This window comes from Heloderma suspectum, chromosome 4 (assembly GCF_057233095.1).
Source record: "Heloderma suspectum isolate Gila_16-S chromosome 4, 16-S_ref, whole genome shotgun sequence".
In the NCBI taxonomy this organism is placed as follows: Eukaryota; Metazoa; Chordata; class Lepidosauria; order Squamata; family Helodermatidae; genus Heloderma; species Heloderma suspectum.
In genome coordinates, this window is record NC_139461.1 from 276,914,539 (window position 1) to 276,928,271 (window position 13,733).

General features: G+C 41.5%; 1 protein-coding gene across 6 annotated transcripts in view; it reads left to right on the forward strand.

Moving 5' to 3' along the window:
- DHX35 (DEAH-box helicase 35) overlaps positions 1-13,733 on the forward strand; it is a 49,265-nt gene that overhangs the window by 13,731 nt on the left and 21,801 nt on the right. For 3 of the 6 annotated variants that reach the window (XM_084853941.1, XM_084853942.1, XM_084853940.1), the window contains exons 5-13: positions 631-735; positions 1,980-2,041; positions 3,967-4,036; positions 4,768-4,827; positions 6,935-7,047; positions 7,270-7,494; positions 9,521-9,617; positions 12,357-12,515; positions 13,059-13,269. In XM_084853941.1, coding sequence (XP_084710067.1) covers positions 631-735; positions 1,980-2,041; positions 3,967-4,036; positions 4,768-4,827; positions 6,935-7,047; positions 7,270-7,494; positions 9,521-9,617; positions 12,357-12,515; positions 13,059-13,269 — 1,102 coding nt within the window. The remainder of the gene's footprint in view (positions 1-630; positions 736-1,979; positions 2,042-3,966; positions 4,037-4,767; positions 4,828-6,934; positions 7,048-7,269; positions 7,495-9,520; positions 9,618-12,356; positions 12,516-13,058; positions 13,270-13,733) is intronic. The other 3 variants (XM_084853944.1, XM_084853945.1, XM_084853943.1) reach the window with 1 other exon arrangement.

Here is a 13,733-nt window from a genome sequence, read left to right on the forward strand (position 1 = left end):
TGTGGTGAACGTCAAATATAATTATATTATTTATTATATTATAAAATATTAAAATATACAATAAAACAATAACATTAGCAACGAAATGTGCCAGGCGAAGGTATTTCTCGAGTTAAAATGTCTGGGAAAATAACTGTCTTAATCTAGCACTGAAGAGATTGTAATGTAAGCATCAGGGTGTACCTCTTTAAGGAGTGCATCCCATAACTGTGGTCCCACTACCAAAAAAGCCCTCCCCTTTGTTGTTACTGACAAAGTATCTCACACTCAGCCTTCTGAGTTTCATGAAAAGCAATTTGGGCAATCTCAGCTTTTTGCTGTTGAGTTCCTTATGCTAGTAAAATCTTCAAATGTAGAGGTTGTGCTAATTTGGTTCTTCATGGTCCATGTACAAGCAGAGTAAATGCAACTCCAGTGAACCTAAAAGAAATTGGCCCCTACCGTATGTGGGATGGTTATGCTTCTGTAGAAACTATATAAGTCCAACAAGATTAGCTCAGTTCAGCCAAATTAGCTTAACTCAACTTCAAGTTGTAAAGTCAGTTAGGTTTCGTCTAATAATACAAAATAGTCAAACAGAATCAAAACTTGTTTGATCTCTACTGTATCTAACATTATCTTTTTTCCTAGATTGCCGGCCGGGTAGCTGAGGAGAGGGGTGCCTTGCTGGGTCATGAAGTTGGATACTGCATACGATTTGATGATTGCACTGACGCACAGGCTACAAGGATTAAGGTAATATATATGAATAAAGTGCCTGTATACATTGTTGTTGTTGTTCAGTCGTTCAGTCGTGTCCGACTCTTCGTGACCCCATGGACCATAGCACGCCAGGCCTTAGTGTACTAATGTTTTCAGTCAGTTTTTTCACGATGAAGAGAATATTGTAGTGCAAATAGAGACCCACATTTTTCATAGAAATGGGCGGGGAACGCTTCCCAAACACTTGAGATCCATCCTGATCTGGTGGTTGTGTAGACCTATTTGGACTGGCATCGCACTCATTTTGCGGATAAAAATAGGACCATTCCTGTGCACCTAGGTGGCCCAGGAATGGAATTTGGCAGCCCAGAGGGTATGGCCTAGTAGACACCAGGAGTAGGATGTGGGCCCAACAGAATCCTGACCACAAGTGTTCCTCCACTCCCAAATACATGTTGGGACTAATAGGTGCTACACATATTAAATATTTATAATTGAAGTGGTGCAAGAATGGTCTTGTTCTGTGTTTCCAAAGATCATGTTGAAAATGGTGGAAGGAAGCCTCAAATCTGATTCAGTGGGGCTGTTCGCATGACCCAACAGCCCACCGTGGGTTATTTAATCCATGGTGAGGCTGCGGGGCGTGTGTGTCCACCATTTTGAATATGCAACTCCGGCTTGGGGGTTGTCATATGCCAACCCGGCGAGCATGGGTTATGTGAGGGTTAAACAATCTTTGCATAACCCATGGTCTGTTTTAGGGTTCTGTGAGGGTTCTTTAACCCTCACATAACTCACACTCGCCGGGTTCGCACAACACGACAACCCCCAGTGGGGTTTGGATATGCAACCTGGCACCCATGGGCACCACAGCTCATCATGGATATGCAGGACAACACACCAACAAGCGTATGTTGTCCAAACCCAGTCAGCGACTATGAAAAGAGTACCTTTTTACAACCCTACTTGTGTGAACAAACTGGTTATCAACATTTTTTGGATACCGAGCAAGCTCATCCCTCATTGGGCTGTTCTTGGGAAGAACAGCTCAATGTTCTCCCCATCATAGGTTTATTTCTAACCTTTTTTTGTGCTTCTGCAAATCATGCAGGTTCCCCAAGCGTGCTTCCTCTTGTGTGTCACTAGTGTCATATATATAACAATTAACGCTGACCTCTGAACTTTGGAAACAGGGAATTATTTATGACTTCTGGAGTTTTCTGTTACTGGGATTGTTTCAGAACAAGTCATAGATTGTTATTGTTTCTGTGTTTTAGTTCCTAACTGATGGAATGCTAGTGCGGGAAATGATGGCTGATCCACTGTTAACAAGATACAGGTAAATTGGCTGATTATTTTAATGCTGTATATAATGATATGACCCTATTTTGCTGACATTCATCCTTAGTTACTTTCTTCCCTTCATTGGATTTTAGACTGTAAGCTTTTGGGGGCAGATACTGTCTGTCTCTTCCTTATTAGTCTGTAATAGGCCACGTACAGTTATGGTACTACATAACTAATGTGAGAGATTATTGGAATGCAACACATGAAATTTTACAGCCAGATTATTTCCCCCCTTTCCCACACTTCACCTCAATAGTCCGTCTCAGGGTTTTGTTGTGTAGTCCGTACCACACATATTTATTTCTAGATCACTTTTCAGGCCAACGGCCTCCCAGAGAAATTTACATAAAACTATAAAATGCAATTAAAGCAACAAAGCCAGAGCCGCAGAGAAAATGAAAAGCCACATAAAACACACAGTGGAACAGAAAGACCTGGGGAAATAAAAAGACCTTCACTTGGTGCTAAAGGAGTAACAGACTTGGTGCCAGACATGCCTCCATGGGGAGGGCATTCCAGAGTTGGGGTGCCACAACTGAAGAGGGCTCTTTCACAGGCCACTATCTGCTGCAACTTAGATAACAGAAGGGCCTCTGATTTAAGATCTCAATAACCACGCAGGCTCGTACAAGGTGGTGTAATCCTTCAAGTATCCTGGGTCCAAGCCATTTATGGCTTTGAAGGTTAAAACCACCATTTTTAATTGTGCCTGGGAAGAAACCAGAAGGTAGTGCAGTTGTTTTAAGTGGCAAGATATGTTTTATACTTTTGGTCCCAGTTAGTAGCCTAACTGCCCTGTTTTTGTTTTCTTTACTAACAGTCGTTTCTGAACTACCTTCAAGGGGAGTCCCATGAATAATGGATTGCTGTAATCTAGATGGGATGTTGCCAGAGTATAAATAACTATGCCCAGGCTCTCTCTGTCTTTAAGATGCTGCAGCTAACACATCAGCCTCTGGTGCTTTGTACCATCAAGGCAACTTGGCTTTTCAGAGATAGGACTGAATCTAATAGTACCTCCAGATTACAACCTGATCTTTCCAAGGAGTGCCACCCTATCCAGGACAGGCCATATACCATCTCCTAAGACAGACATACCACCTACAAACAGCACCTCTGTTCTGTGAGGATTGACGTTCAATTTATTGGCCCTAACCAGTTTCATCACAGAGCTTAAGCACCAGATCAGCAGCTCCACAGCATCATCTAAATTTGATGAAAAGGAGAAATAGAGTTTGGTGTCAGTGTTCCAAATCCCTAGATGACTTCAGCAGTTCCATGTGGGACAAAATGGAACCCTGCTGAATACCATAGCATAACTTCCATGGAGCAGAGCAACCTTCCCTAACCTGGTTCCCTCTGGATGTTTTTGACTTCAGTTCCCATGAGCCCCAACCAGCATGGTGTATTGTCAGGAATGCTGGGCATTGTAGCGCAAAACATTTGGAGGTTGGGGAAGGCAATAGCCCCCCTGGCCACACACACACACACACACACCCTGTCTAGAATTGACCATGAAAGTAAAAACAGAATGACTGAACCACATTGCCCCTGATTCCAGGCAGGCTCCTGGTTTGGAGGAATACCATGGTCGATGTATTACTGTATAGGGCACTGACTTAAGTGAAGCTATTCCTGCCCTTCCATTACTTGTCTTTCCTGAGTAGTAACTGTGTGAGGTGTTATTTTTTCACAGTGGTGCTTTGTTGATGGCTGCTGCAACTCTGGGGTTTTAAATTCTGTCAATTACAAATGTATGGCTGCCAAGATTGGTTTGCATGCCACTTCAGTGATTATCTGAACTGTGGCTATCATATCATGGGTTACACTTGCTAACTGGATGTTTTCAGGTGGTCTTAATTCTAGCATTAATTAACACCTCATGATTGGAACCTTGTTCTTTTTGCTTTGATTCAGTGTCATCATGTTGGATGAAGCCCATGAAAGGACCTTGTATACAGACATTGCCATTGGCTTGTTAAAAAAGGTTAGAACTCTCTAACTATACTTTGTACTAGGTTGTCCTCCCTCTAGTCTTTGAATTGTTGCATTGGGAAAAGGGAAAAGCCTTGTAATGCTCTGGTAGCTATCATCCGGAAATTCTTTTCAGAGCCTCTATTCAGCAGTTGTGAACCCACTACCCTGGCCCTACAACGTGCCATTTTCAAACAAAGGTTCTTCCCCCAGTGGCTGAGACAGCCCAATGCTGAGCGTTTGCTTCTCTAAGAGATGGCAGATGGCACTAATTTTGAATTAATTTTCAGAATGGACACTATTCTAGAATGAGTGGTCTTTGATGGAAATAGCAAAGTGTATCCTGTTACACTGGTTGATAGTTCACAAGGCTTCAAGACAACAATCCTGGTATTGTTTCATAAAGCATTTTTTGGGTTATCCTAATGTTTGCTTAGTACTTCTAGGCAAGATACATCAATGGTGAGGGTTATTTTAGGAATAGCACACTTCTTATATGGGTAAGTTCACATACCTACATGACTGTCCAACATAGGGGAAACTGGGCTGGTTTATAATGCATGAAACCACTTTCTTCTCAGTTTGGTGTGGATGATTGGATCATTCTCTGAGAAATTGAGAACAATACCTGATTTTGCCTTGTATGCATACTAGGCCAGCATTTTTCACAAATCCGTTCTGGGATTTCATGACATTTGACCATTATTAAGCAACGTTTATATTTGCCCCTACTGTGTCTCACAGGTTCAAAAGAAGCGAGGAGATCTTCGTCTGATTGTAGCATCAGCAACGCTAGATGCAGAGGTAGAGCTGATAGTTTTGGTTTAACTAATGTTCCTGGAGTGGTTCATTTCTGATAGAAAAAATAAACAATTACTATTCTTGACTTGTAATCAGGGCTGTAGAATATGAAGCACAGTAGCTTAATCAACACAGTCAGGCACAGAGGCACAATCTGCTTGGAACGTACATTGGCAAGACCAAGACCCACCAGAATGAATAGCAGTTACTTAAAACCACTTGTTCAGTGCTCAGTTCTTCCATTGGTCTTCTGATTTATTGACACAGAGAACTCCTGTCTTCAGGCTTTCTACTCTTGGAAAATGTATCTGAACTTTTCAAGGCTAAATTGGACCCTGTTGCCTCCGTGATGTCACTAGGACAGTAACAGGACGCGATCACCTCCCTCTGCTCCCTCCCCTATTTTGACACCTTGCACACTGGGAAATGCAGTGTTGCCAATGCTTTTGGAAGATCAGCACTGGGAAAACTACATTTCCCAGTGCAGCTTGTGATTGGTGTGCAGCCATAGCAGCATACTAGGCATTGGGGCTGTTATTTAACGCATGGTGAGGCTGTGGCATCTGCGGGGCATATGTGGCTGCCATTCTGAATATGCAACCCCCACTCGGGGGTTGTCCTGTCATGTGAATCAAGTGACCATGTGTTATATGAGGTTTAAACAACTCTCTAATAACCCATGATCTGTTTTAGAGTTATATGAGGGTTGTTTAAGCCCCGCTTGCTGTGTTTGCATGACATGACAACTCCGAGCAGGGTTTAGAAATGCAATCTGGTGCCCACAGGTGCCACAGCTCATCATGGGTTAAATAACCCACAAGGCATGGCATCCGAACCCAGAAGGAAGGGGTGCTAGATTAGATATTGAAAGTAAATGGGGTGTGAGGGAGGGGGTCTAGAGGTGGTAGATGGGGGGCGAGGAAGGAAGGGCTGATATTCCTCTCTGGCTCATATTTTAACCTGATCCAGTGAAGAACTTCCACCACTGAAATGCTTACTTCATATTGAGGTGAACATTATAAGCCCACTGGGATTTGTATTTCTAAAGCAATAAATGAAAGTTTGGATGGCATCACTACTGATGGTGTATGTTGTGGTTAACATCAAATACATTTAATTTGATGATGCTCAACATAAGTAAAGATAAGCTTAATTTCTATAAGCTTAAGGTGATGGTACTTACCACTTGCCAGAACTCTGTTAAGTAATTCAGGTGAACCTGTGAAATTGCTTGCCAGTTTATTTTAATAGGAACTATTTTTTTTTTATTTGTGAGTTGAATGGCAGTTTTTATGTTCATTCAGTTCAATCTAATTTTCCTGGTCATTAAAAATTAAAAAGTCACCGCTCTATATTGGCAACTATAACTTATGGAAAATAATTGCTCATTAGCTATATAACTATTAAATAATCATCTGCTATTAAACATATTAAATGTCTCCAAAATGACTAGTAATTACTAGACTGAGTATATGAGGAAGGAAATAGAAAACAAAGAATATCTAGACTAGTTGCTAATTTGAAAAGTATTTCATCATTAAGTATGGGGAAAACTTTGCATTTGTTTTTGTTATTGGCTTATATGCTGAAGTGTATTTTGCAATAGTATAAAACTGCTATGTTTGCCAAAATAGGGGTTAAATTATTGCTGCATCATCGTATATTCTAGATACTAGCTTGGCAGCATATTTAATATATGGCTAATATGTGTTCAGATTAAATCACTGTATTGATATCCAAGTTAAGTATTTCCTTCTAACTGTGAAAATATTGCTGACTGTATTCATTACATGTAATGTAATCTGTTATGAGCAAGTCATTTCCTTAGGTTCACCAAAAATGTTAGACAGATGTCCTGCTTGGTTTAATAATGGGCATATCTTCTTAAATCAAAATCAAATTATCAGAAATTATTATTATGATCCTAAGAGTTGAATATAGTAATTTCCATACGTATACATACTAAGTGTATGATGTCACTTTGAAAATGTCCTCCTAACATTAAGCTATAAGTAGCAATGCCCTGCCTGGACTCCCAACGTTCTGTAGGTCTTTGCTGCATTTTAATGATGATAATGATGATAATAACAGCTTGCTATCTTTACTCTAGAAATTTAGGGATTTCTTTAACCAAAATGAGACTAGTGACCCAAGCAAAGATACCAGCATGATCCTTACTGTGGAAGGGCGAACATTTCCAGTGGATGTCTTCTATATTCAGAGGTCTGTTCCTGTTTAATACTCGTAAGTGGTGGCTAGAGGAGCATGCATCTTTGATACCTGGTTGTCGAACAAAAGTCTGGGTGGGAAGGGAACTTTAAACAGCCTTTAGGTATTCTTTTAAAGAATTGTCTTACATGGGCTTCGGTACCAACACGTTAAGGATGTAAACCTGAAATCTGTTTTCCAATTGAATGTGTCTTTCTCCTATTTTGTGAGCAACAGGCGCAGACTTCAGTGGAGGAGGGCTTCGGGAACCTTCCCCCGTCCCCTTCTGCACCGGCCAGCTGGAGCAGACTTCAGACGAGTGCTACGGGGACTCGGTGGAATCTTCATGCTTTTCCTCCCCTGGAATCTTAGTCCTTCCCTTCCCCCTCCACAGAAGGGATATGGGCAAACCTGGCAGCACCTTCATGCCCTCTCTCCTCCTCCACAGAAGGAGATGGACAGGTCCGATGGCGGAAGTGGGCTCGTTTTTTTACCCCGGCACACACAGTGCTTGCTTTTGCACTTGTGCTGAGCAAGGAAATGTGGGTGTCATAGGTGGATAATCGTATGCTTGTAAATCATGTCCCTTTATGTTCTTGTGGCCTCACTACTTTTGCATCAGACATAATTGAGGAATGCTCAAATAACTGCAATTAAAATATTCTGGAAGAGTAGCCACATTAGTCTATAGTAACTGAACTATAGTAAATAGTCCTGTGGCCTCTTCGCAGCTGACATTTTATTATGGTATGAGCTTTTGTAGACTAGTGCTTATTTCATTTGCTGCATGATGCGGTGTTTGTTTTTCATACCTTAAATGCCATTTGGGATGACTAAATATTTGGTTTCATTAGAGGAATTGGTTTTCCACCTCCTCTGTTTTTATTTTAAATTAATACTTCTACAGTATTTCCTTAATAACTCTTTACTCCTGAGGAAACCTTTGATAGAAAAGCTAAGGCAGCTGGTTGTTGCTAACAGAGTTGCATTTTAAAAATAGGCTTCTAACTAGTGCATGTAGGGCTGGTTCGTTCATGTGTGTACATCACCTGGTTCCTGTATGCTTGCTGTTTGGCAGCTGACCATGTGAACTGATTGAACTGGGAAACATTTTGTTTGAGGTGGTATGAAAGTTCTGTCTGTGCCATTGTATCTGTACACATTTGCTAGATCACTTGATTATGCAGTGACTAGGTGCTAAACTTCCATGTATGATCCAGCCATAGTTTGATTTCAATTTCTAAAGACAAGGAGTTGTTTACATTAATATGCCCTATATAGGCAATGCCCAGTTTAATGCCTATGTGCATGTTAGATAACTCTTACAAAATTTGCTCAGACTAATTAGGTATTGCAGGCCTTTAGAATCAGATTTCCATAATTCTCACATAGGATATTCTGGTAATAAGAAGCACTTAAGTTTGTATTTGTATAGTGCTTAATCCTTTATAGGCAAACATTAGTGCAACTAATGAGAGCCAGTGTGGTGTAGTGGCTAGAGTGCTGGACTGGGAATCGGGAGATCCGGGTTCTAGTCCCCACTCGGCCATGGAAGCTCACTGGGTGACTTTGGGCCAGTCACAGACTCTCAGCCCAGCCCACCTCACAGGGTTGTTGTTGTGAGGATAAAATGGAGGAAGGAGGAGGATCATGTACGCTGCCTTGAGTTCCTTGGAGGAAAAAAGGCGGGATATAAATGCAATAAATAAAATAAAATAAACTGAGGGCACAATCCTGTCTTGATAGTTGGTAGCTTCTGATGTTGGAGGCTGCCAAGTATCCAATGCAGGGTAGCTGGATCACAGAGGCGATCCTCACCTCTGTGCTCCAGCTACCCTGCATTTTCCCTAGATGGGTGATATCGGCCATCTAGGCGCAGCTTCGTGGAGGGAGAGGGAAGGAGGCCGGGATGTCCATAGGAGGCTGTGTAAAGCAGCTTCTGAAGTCTCCTCCCTTCCCCGCCCCTGGGACTACCCCTTTTCGCCATCTCCATGCTCCATTTCCAAGTGTGGAGACATAGCCAGTGCAGAGAAAACTATGCTGGCTGTGAGGGGCAAGGAGGGTGGTTTCTGGGATCTGACCTCAGATCCCAGAAACAAAATATCCTATGTCCCCCAGACACAGTCTGGGGAACATAAGATTGTGCCTTGAATTGTTGAAAAATCTGAGTTTCAGTATGTGCTGAAGAAATCAATTTATTGACTTTCGTACCGTTAATGTTAAATAAACTCTTCTGTGTGTGTGTGTGTGTATGCAAATATATTTAGAATTTGTGGTGATATCAAAGAAACAAATGAGATAACTGTAAATGACGTGTGATGAATACAGGAAGAACCAGTTAGTAACAGGGTCATGTATCAGGCACATTATAAAGATGTGATCTATTAGTATTATCTACGAAAAGCTAATTATATATTTTCTTTTTTTTCTCTTGGTAATAAGAGGAACTAATGCTTTCTAGTACTTATGTATATGTTTTTTCCAACAGTCCTGTTCCAGATTATGTGAAATCAACTGCAGAAACTGTCATGAAAATTCATCAGACAGAAGGTGATGGGGATATACTGGCATTTTTAACAGGCCAGGTAGACACAAAAGAAACGTTTGTCCTGTTCAAATTGTTACTTTGATGTAAGATATTATGTTCACTTGATTCAATGCAAGAATTCTGATTGGGTCTAACTTAAAAGCATTGCTTACATACAGTGTATGTATGTGTTTTTTTGTGTGTGTTTGTGTGTGAATGAGAGAACACCAAATGCTAGTATTTAGGTATATTATTTTACGGGTAATGCATCCACCTCTAGTTTTAATCTGATTTGGGTAGTTACCAGTGGGTTATCCATGAACATTTTCCACCAGCCAGTATGTTTTTGTTGCAACTGCCAGCTTGATCAGTTGACTTTCAGTTCAGCTGGAGTTTCCCACTTGCTACACAAGCTACTCCTATTGTACAGGATGAACAGTCATAACATGCACATTCAGTGTTCCTTTATGTTAATACCTTCAGATGTATTCCTTTCCACTCAGTGCTTACTGATGTTTCCAGATGTTGGCAGGTCTGAACTGGTGCTTCTGCACTTCAGCTTCAAATGATCAGAACAGCAACATGAGAAAGTAGGGGTGATGAGGCACAGCTGATGCCTGCAGTAGCATTATGCCTGCTATTCTGCAAATACAGCCACTGTTTGCTACCATGTGTTTCTCTGTCTGCAGTATAGAATGACAAAATTGTAGCACAGAGTACAGTGTAGGTTGTGGTGGTTGGAGATGAATTGGAGTGGACTTGACCGTCAGATTAACACCAGTGCAGAAACAGCCTTAGGAATCAAAAAGAGCGCAGATATAATCATTAATATTGTAAGCCCAATTCACACATACAAACAAATGTGCAGACAGCCGGTGATGCAGCCACGCTGCTTCATGTAGTAGCAAGCAGTTTGCTGTGCAGTTCCAGCACTTTCCACAGTGTCAAAACAAACTTTATTGCTGGTGTTGGATGTTGAAAATTAGAGCTCCTTTGCAGTAAATGATTTGACTTGTGGAGCTCTGATGTGGTTGCTTTATAAATGAGCTCTGAGCCTCACAGGACACACTGTTGGCATAGTGCATTTTATAACCTTCTTAGTTTGTTTTTTTTTTAATGAAGTTCACTGGATCACTCTTTCCTGAACTATTGGGGTGGTTTGCAAATAAAGATGACCCACCAGTTAAAAACTGAGGAGTTGTCAGGGATGAGCGGGAGAGAGCCAGTGCACTGCCTGCAGCATGTCTGCCTCTTCCTCTTTTACTCAGCAACCCACAATCGGCTCCTACTGAGCGTGATGTCCGAACCCAGACCACTGGGTTGTTTAAGGGCTAAACAACGTAGTGGTTAATTCAACAAACCACAGGTTAACCACTGGGTTATTTAGCCCATAAAACAACCTAGTGGTCTGGCTTCAGATGTCATGCTCAGCAGGAGCCAGTCATTAGTTGCCGAGCTGATTGTGGGTTGCTAAGGAAAAGTGGAAGAGGCAGGCACACTGCAGGCAGTGCTCCCGGCTCTCTCCTGCTCATGCATAACAACCCATCAGTTTTTAAACCAATGGGTTGTCGTTACATGCAAACCAGGTAATAGTGTGGAAAAGTACTGTCTCCTGTCATGCTGCAGAATAGCTGGAGGTTCCTTTCATAGAAGTGGGGAATATTCCAGGCCTTTTCCTAAGGGCCTTGTTCACGTTGGGCTTGTCTTTGAGCAGAAAACATGGTCTGTGATGTTTCTGAAATTGCCCACCCCTTCAGCAAGCTTATCTTCAGATAAATATCTGAAGATTATGCCTTAGTTGAGGGCACAAGAACTGTTCTCCTGCTTCAGTCCTGTTGCCGAGGGGCAAGTCATAAGTGTTAAAGGTTTTTGAAATACATAGGACAATATAAATTGAATGGGCAATTCAACCTGTGTTTTCCAGATGCTCAGAATCCATAATGTGGAATGGCATGGGAAGATACTATTAAAACACGTTGATTCTGAAGTCTAACACTTGTGCCACCTCTATGAACTACTTCATGGCACAATTGGAGAGAAAGAGAAGAGATTATAGTACCTAATAATTACCTGAAACAGCTTGTGTGACCTCCCATAATGTTTGGAATAACAGTCTGAAAAATTATAGATGTGATGCCCCTTCTGGCGTTACAAACATGGGGTTCTATCCAATGTTAGTCTAACTTAAGTCCCATTCATTTCAATAGGTCTACTCTAAGTAGAACTATATTGGATATAGCCCATAGGGAAAACAGTTATTTTTGTTAGGTGGAAGACTGTGAGCTGCTTCATACAGTGTAAAGAAGCAATGAAAAGGAAATCTTTGCAATTCACACATCCTTTCCCCCTGCTTTTACTGTAGTATCGGAAGGTGGTTTCCTGGAACGACCCCACGAGAGCCATGAGTTCCATGTGGGTTGTGAAACCTGCAAGGAAGTTTTAGTCCAGCCAAGAAAAAGAAAAACACAAATCACTTGTGGTTCCTCTTTTGCCATCAATTTGTTATAAATGAAGCAGACCTCTGATAACTCGGGATTCAAATCCTAGTTGTTACGTAGCCATCTCATTCTCATAGTCGGTAGTGGAATGGAAACATAACACAGAGTATTGGAAAAGGATCACTACTGTCTCGAAACCATATCTTTTACACTATATGCTGGCATTTTTAAGATAAAAAGGAGGAAGGAAATCCAGCAAGATGCTATTAAATGTTGTCTGTAAGCATGTTTTAATGCCCGTGGTATGATCTGGAAGCTAAATGCATTTTTATCTGTCACTTTTCTTGATCTTTTTCTAGGAGGAAGTGGAAACAGTTGTTTCTATGTTGATAGAACAGGCTCGGATCCTTGCTCGCACAGGGATGAAAAAACACCTCCGTGTTCTTCCTATGTATGCTGGGCTGCCTGCTTCTGAGCAGATGAAAGTGTTTGAGAGGGTATCTCACAATGTAAGAAAGGTGAGACGCTTTATTTATTGTTATAAGTGTAGCTTAATAGGGCACTGTGCTTTTGACATGGTGATAGCTGCCACTATACATTCATGTTAATACAGCCTAGCAACCATCTTTCCACATTTCATTTGGTGGCGTATACTGTAGAGCAGCCTTCCCAACCTGGTGCCCTCCAGATGTGTTGGACTTCGACTTCCATCAGCCCAAGACAACATTGCTAGTGGTCGAGCATGCTGGGAGTTATAGTCCAAAACCCCTGAAGGGCACCTGCTTGGAGAAGGCTGCCTCAGTGAAAGGATTTTAATGTTGTTTTGTATTGGCTAGTTCCTGTTTACCTTCAGCAGATATTCATTTGCATGCTTCATTTTCCTAATTCTGCCTGGGTATTTTCAACAACTGTTTGTTGTAGCCACTCCAGCTTTAGGGGGGTAGTTCTTTTCTTTAATGCAGCTCTACAGGCAAGCATTATGATGTTTTCTCAAGTTTATGTAGTCAGTAATCAATGATCACAATAAACTCTAAGCAAACTGGTTTTCTTTGGTCTTTCAGGTCATAGTGGCCACTAACATTGCAGAAACATCTATTACAATCAATGGCATTTCATTTGTGATTGACTGTGGCTTTGTGAAGCTCCGTGCCTATAATCCAAAAACAGCCATTGAATGCCTTGTGGTTGTCCCAGTATCGAAGGCCTCAGCTAATCAGAGAGCAGGCCGTGCAGGTCGGAACCGCTCTGGGAAATGCTACAGACTTTACACAGGTGGAGTGTGCTTAACAGTGTAATCTTTGCTCTTTTGTTGGTACTGTTATGCTTACAAGTCTTGTCAGCATCTTGGATATAATTAAGATTTAAAATCTATAATAAGATGTTTATAATAGAGTTAAATAAACTTGAATAGCTGTTCATTGTTTGACTGGGCTGCACCCATGCTGTCCAAACACCTTTGCTTTTGTAACAGGATAGAACATAGGGCAGTTTTGCTGCTTATAATCAGATGAATTCCATTAGCACAATGGGTCTTTCCTATCCCTCTTCCTGCAGCCCATCTTGCCCTCCAAAAGGTTGTGGAAGGGGACTTTCTTATCCCTTCCTACCTATGCTATGCTGTTCAGGACGGTCCCCTGATCTTCCAGAGAAGCTTGGGGGAGGGGCATCAGGGATGGGAAAGTCCCCTTCTGTGACCTTCCTTCTGTTTGCACTTTTCTTGATCTAAAGCATATTCA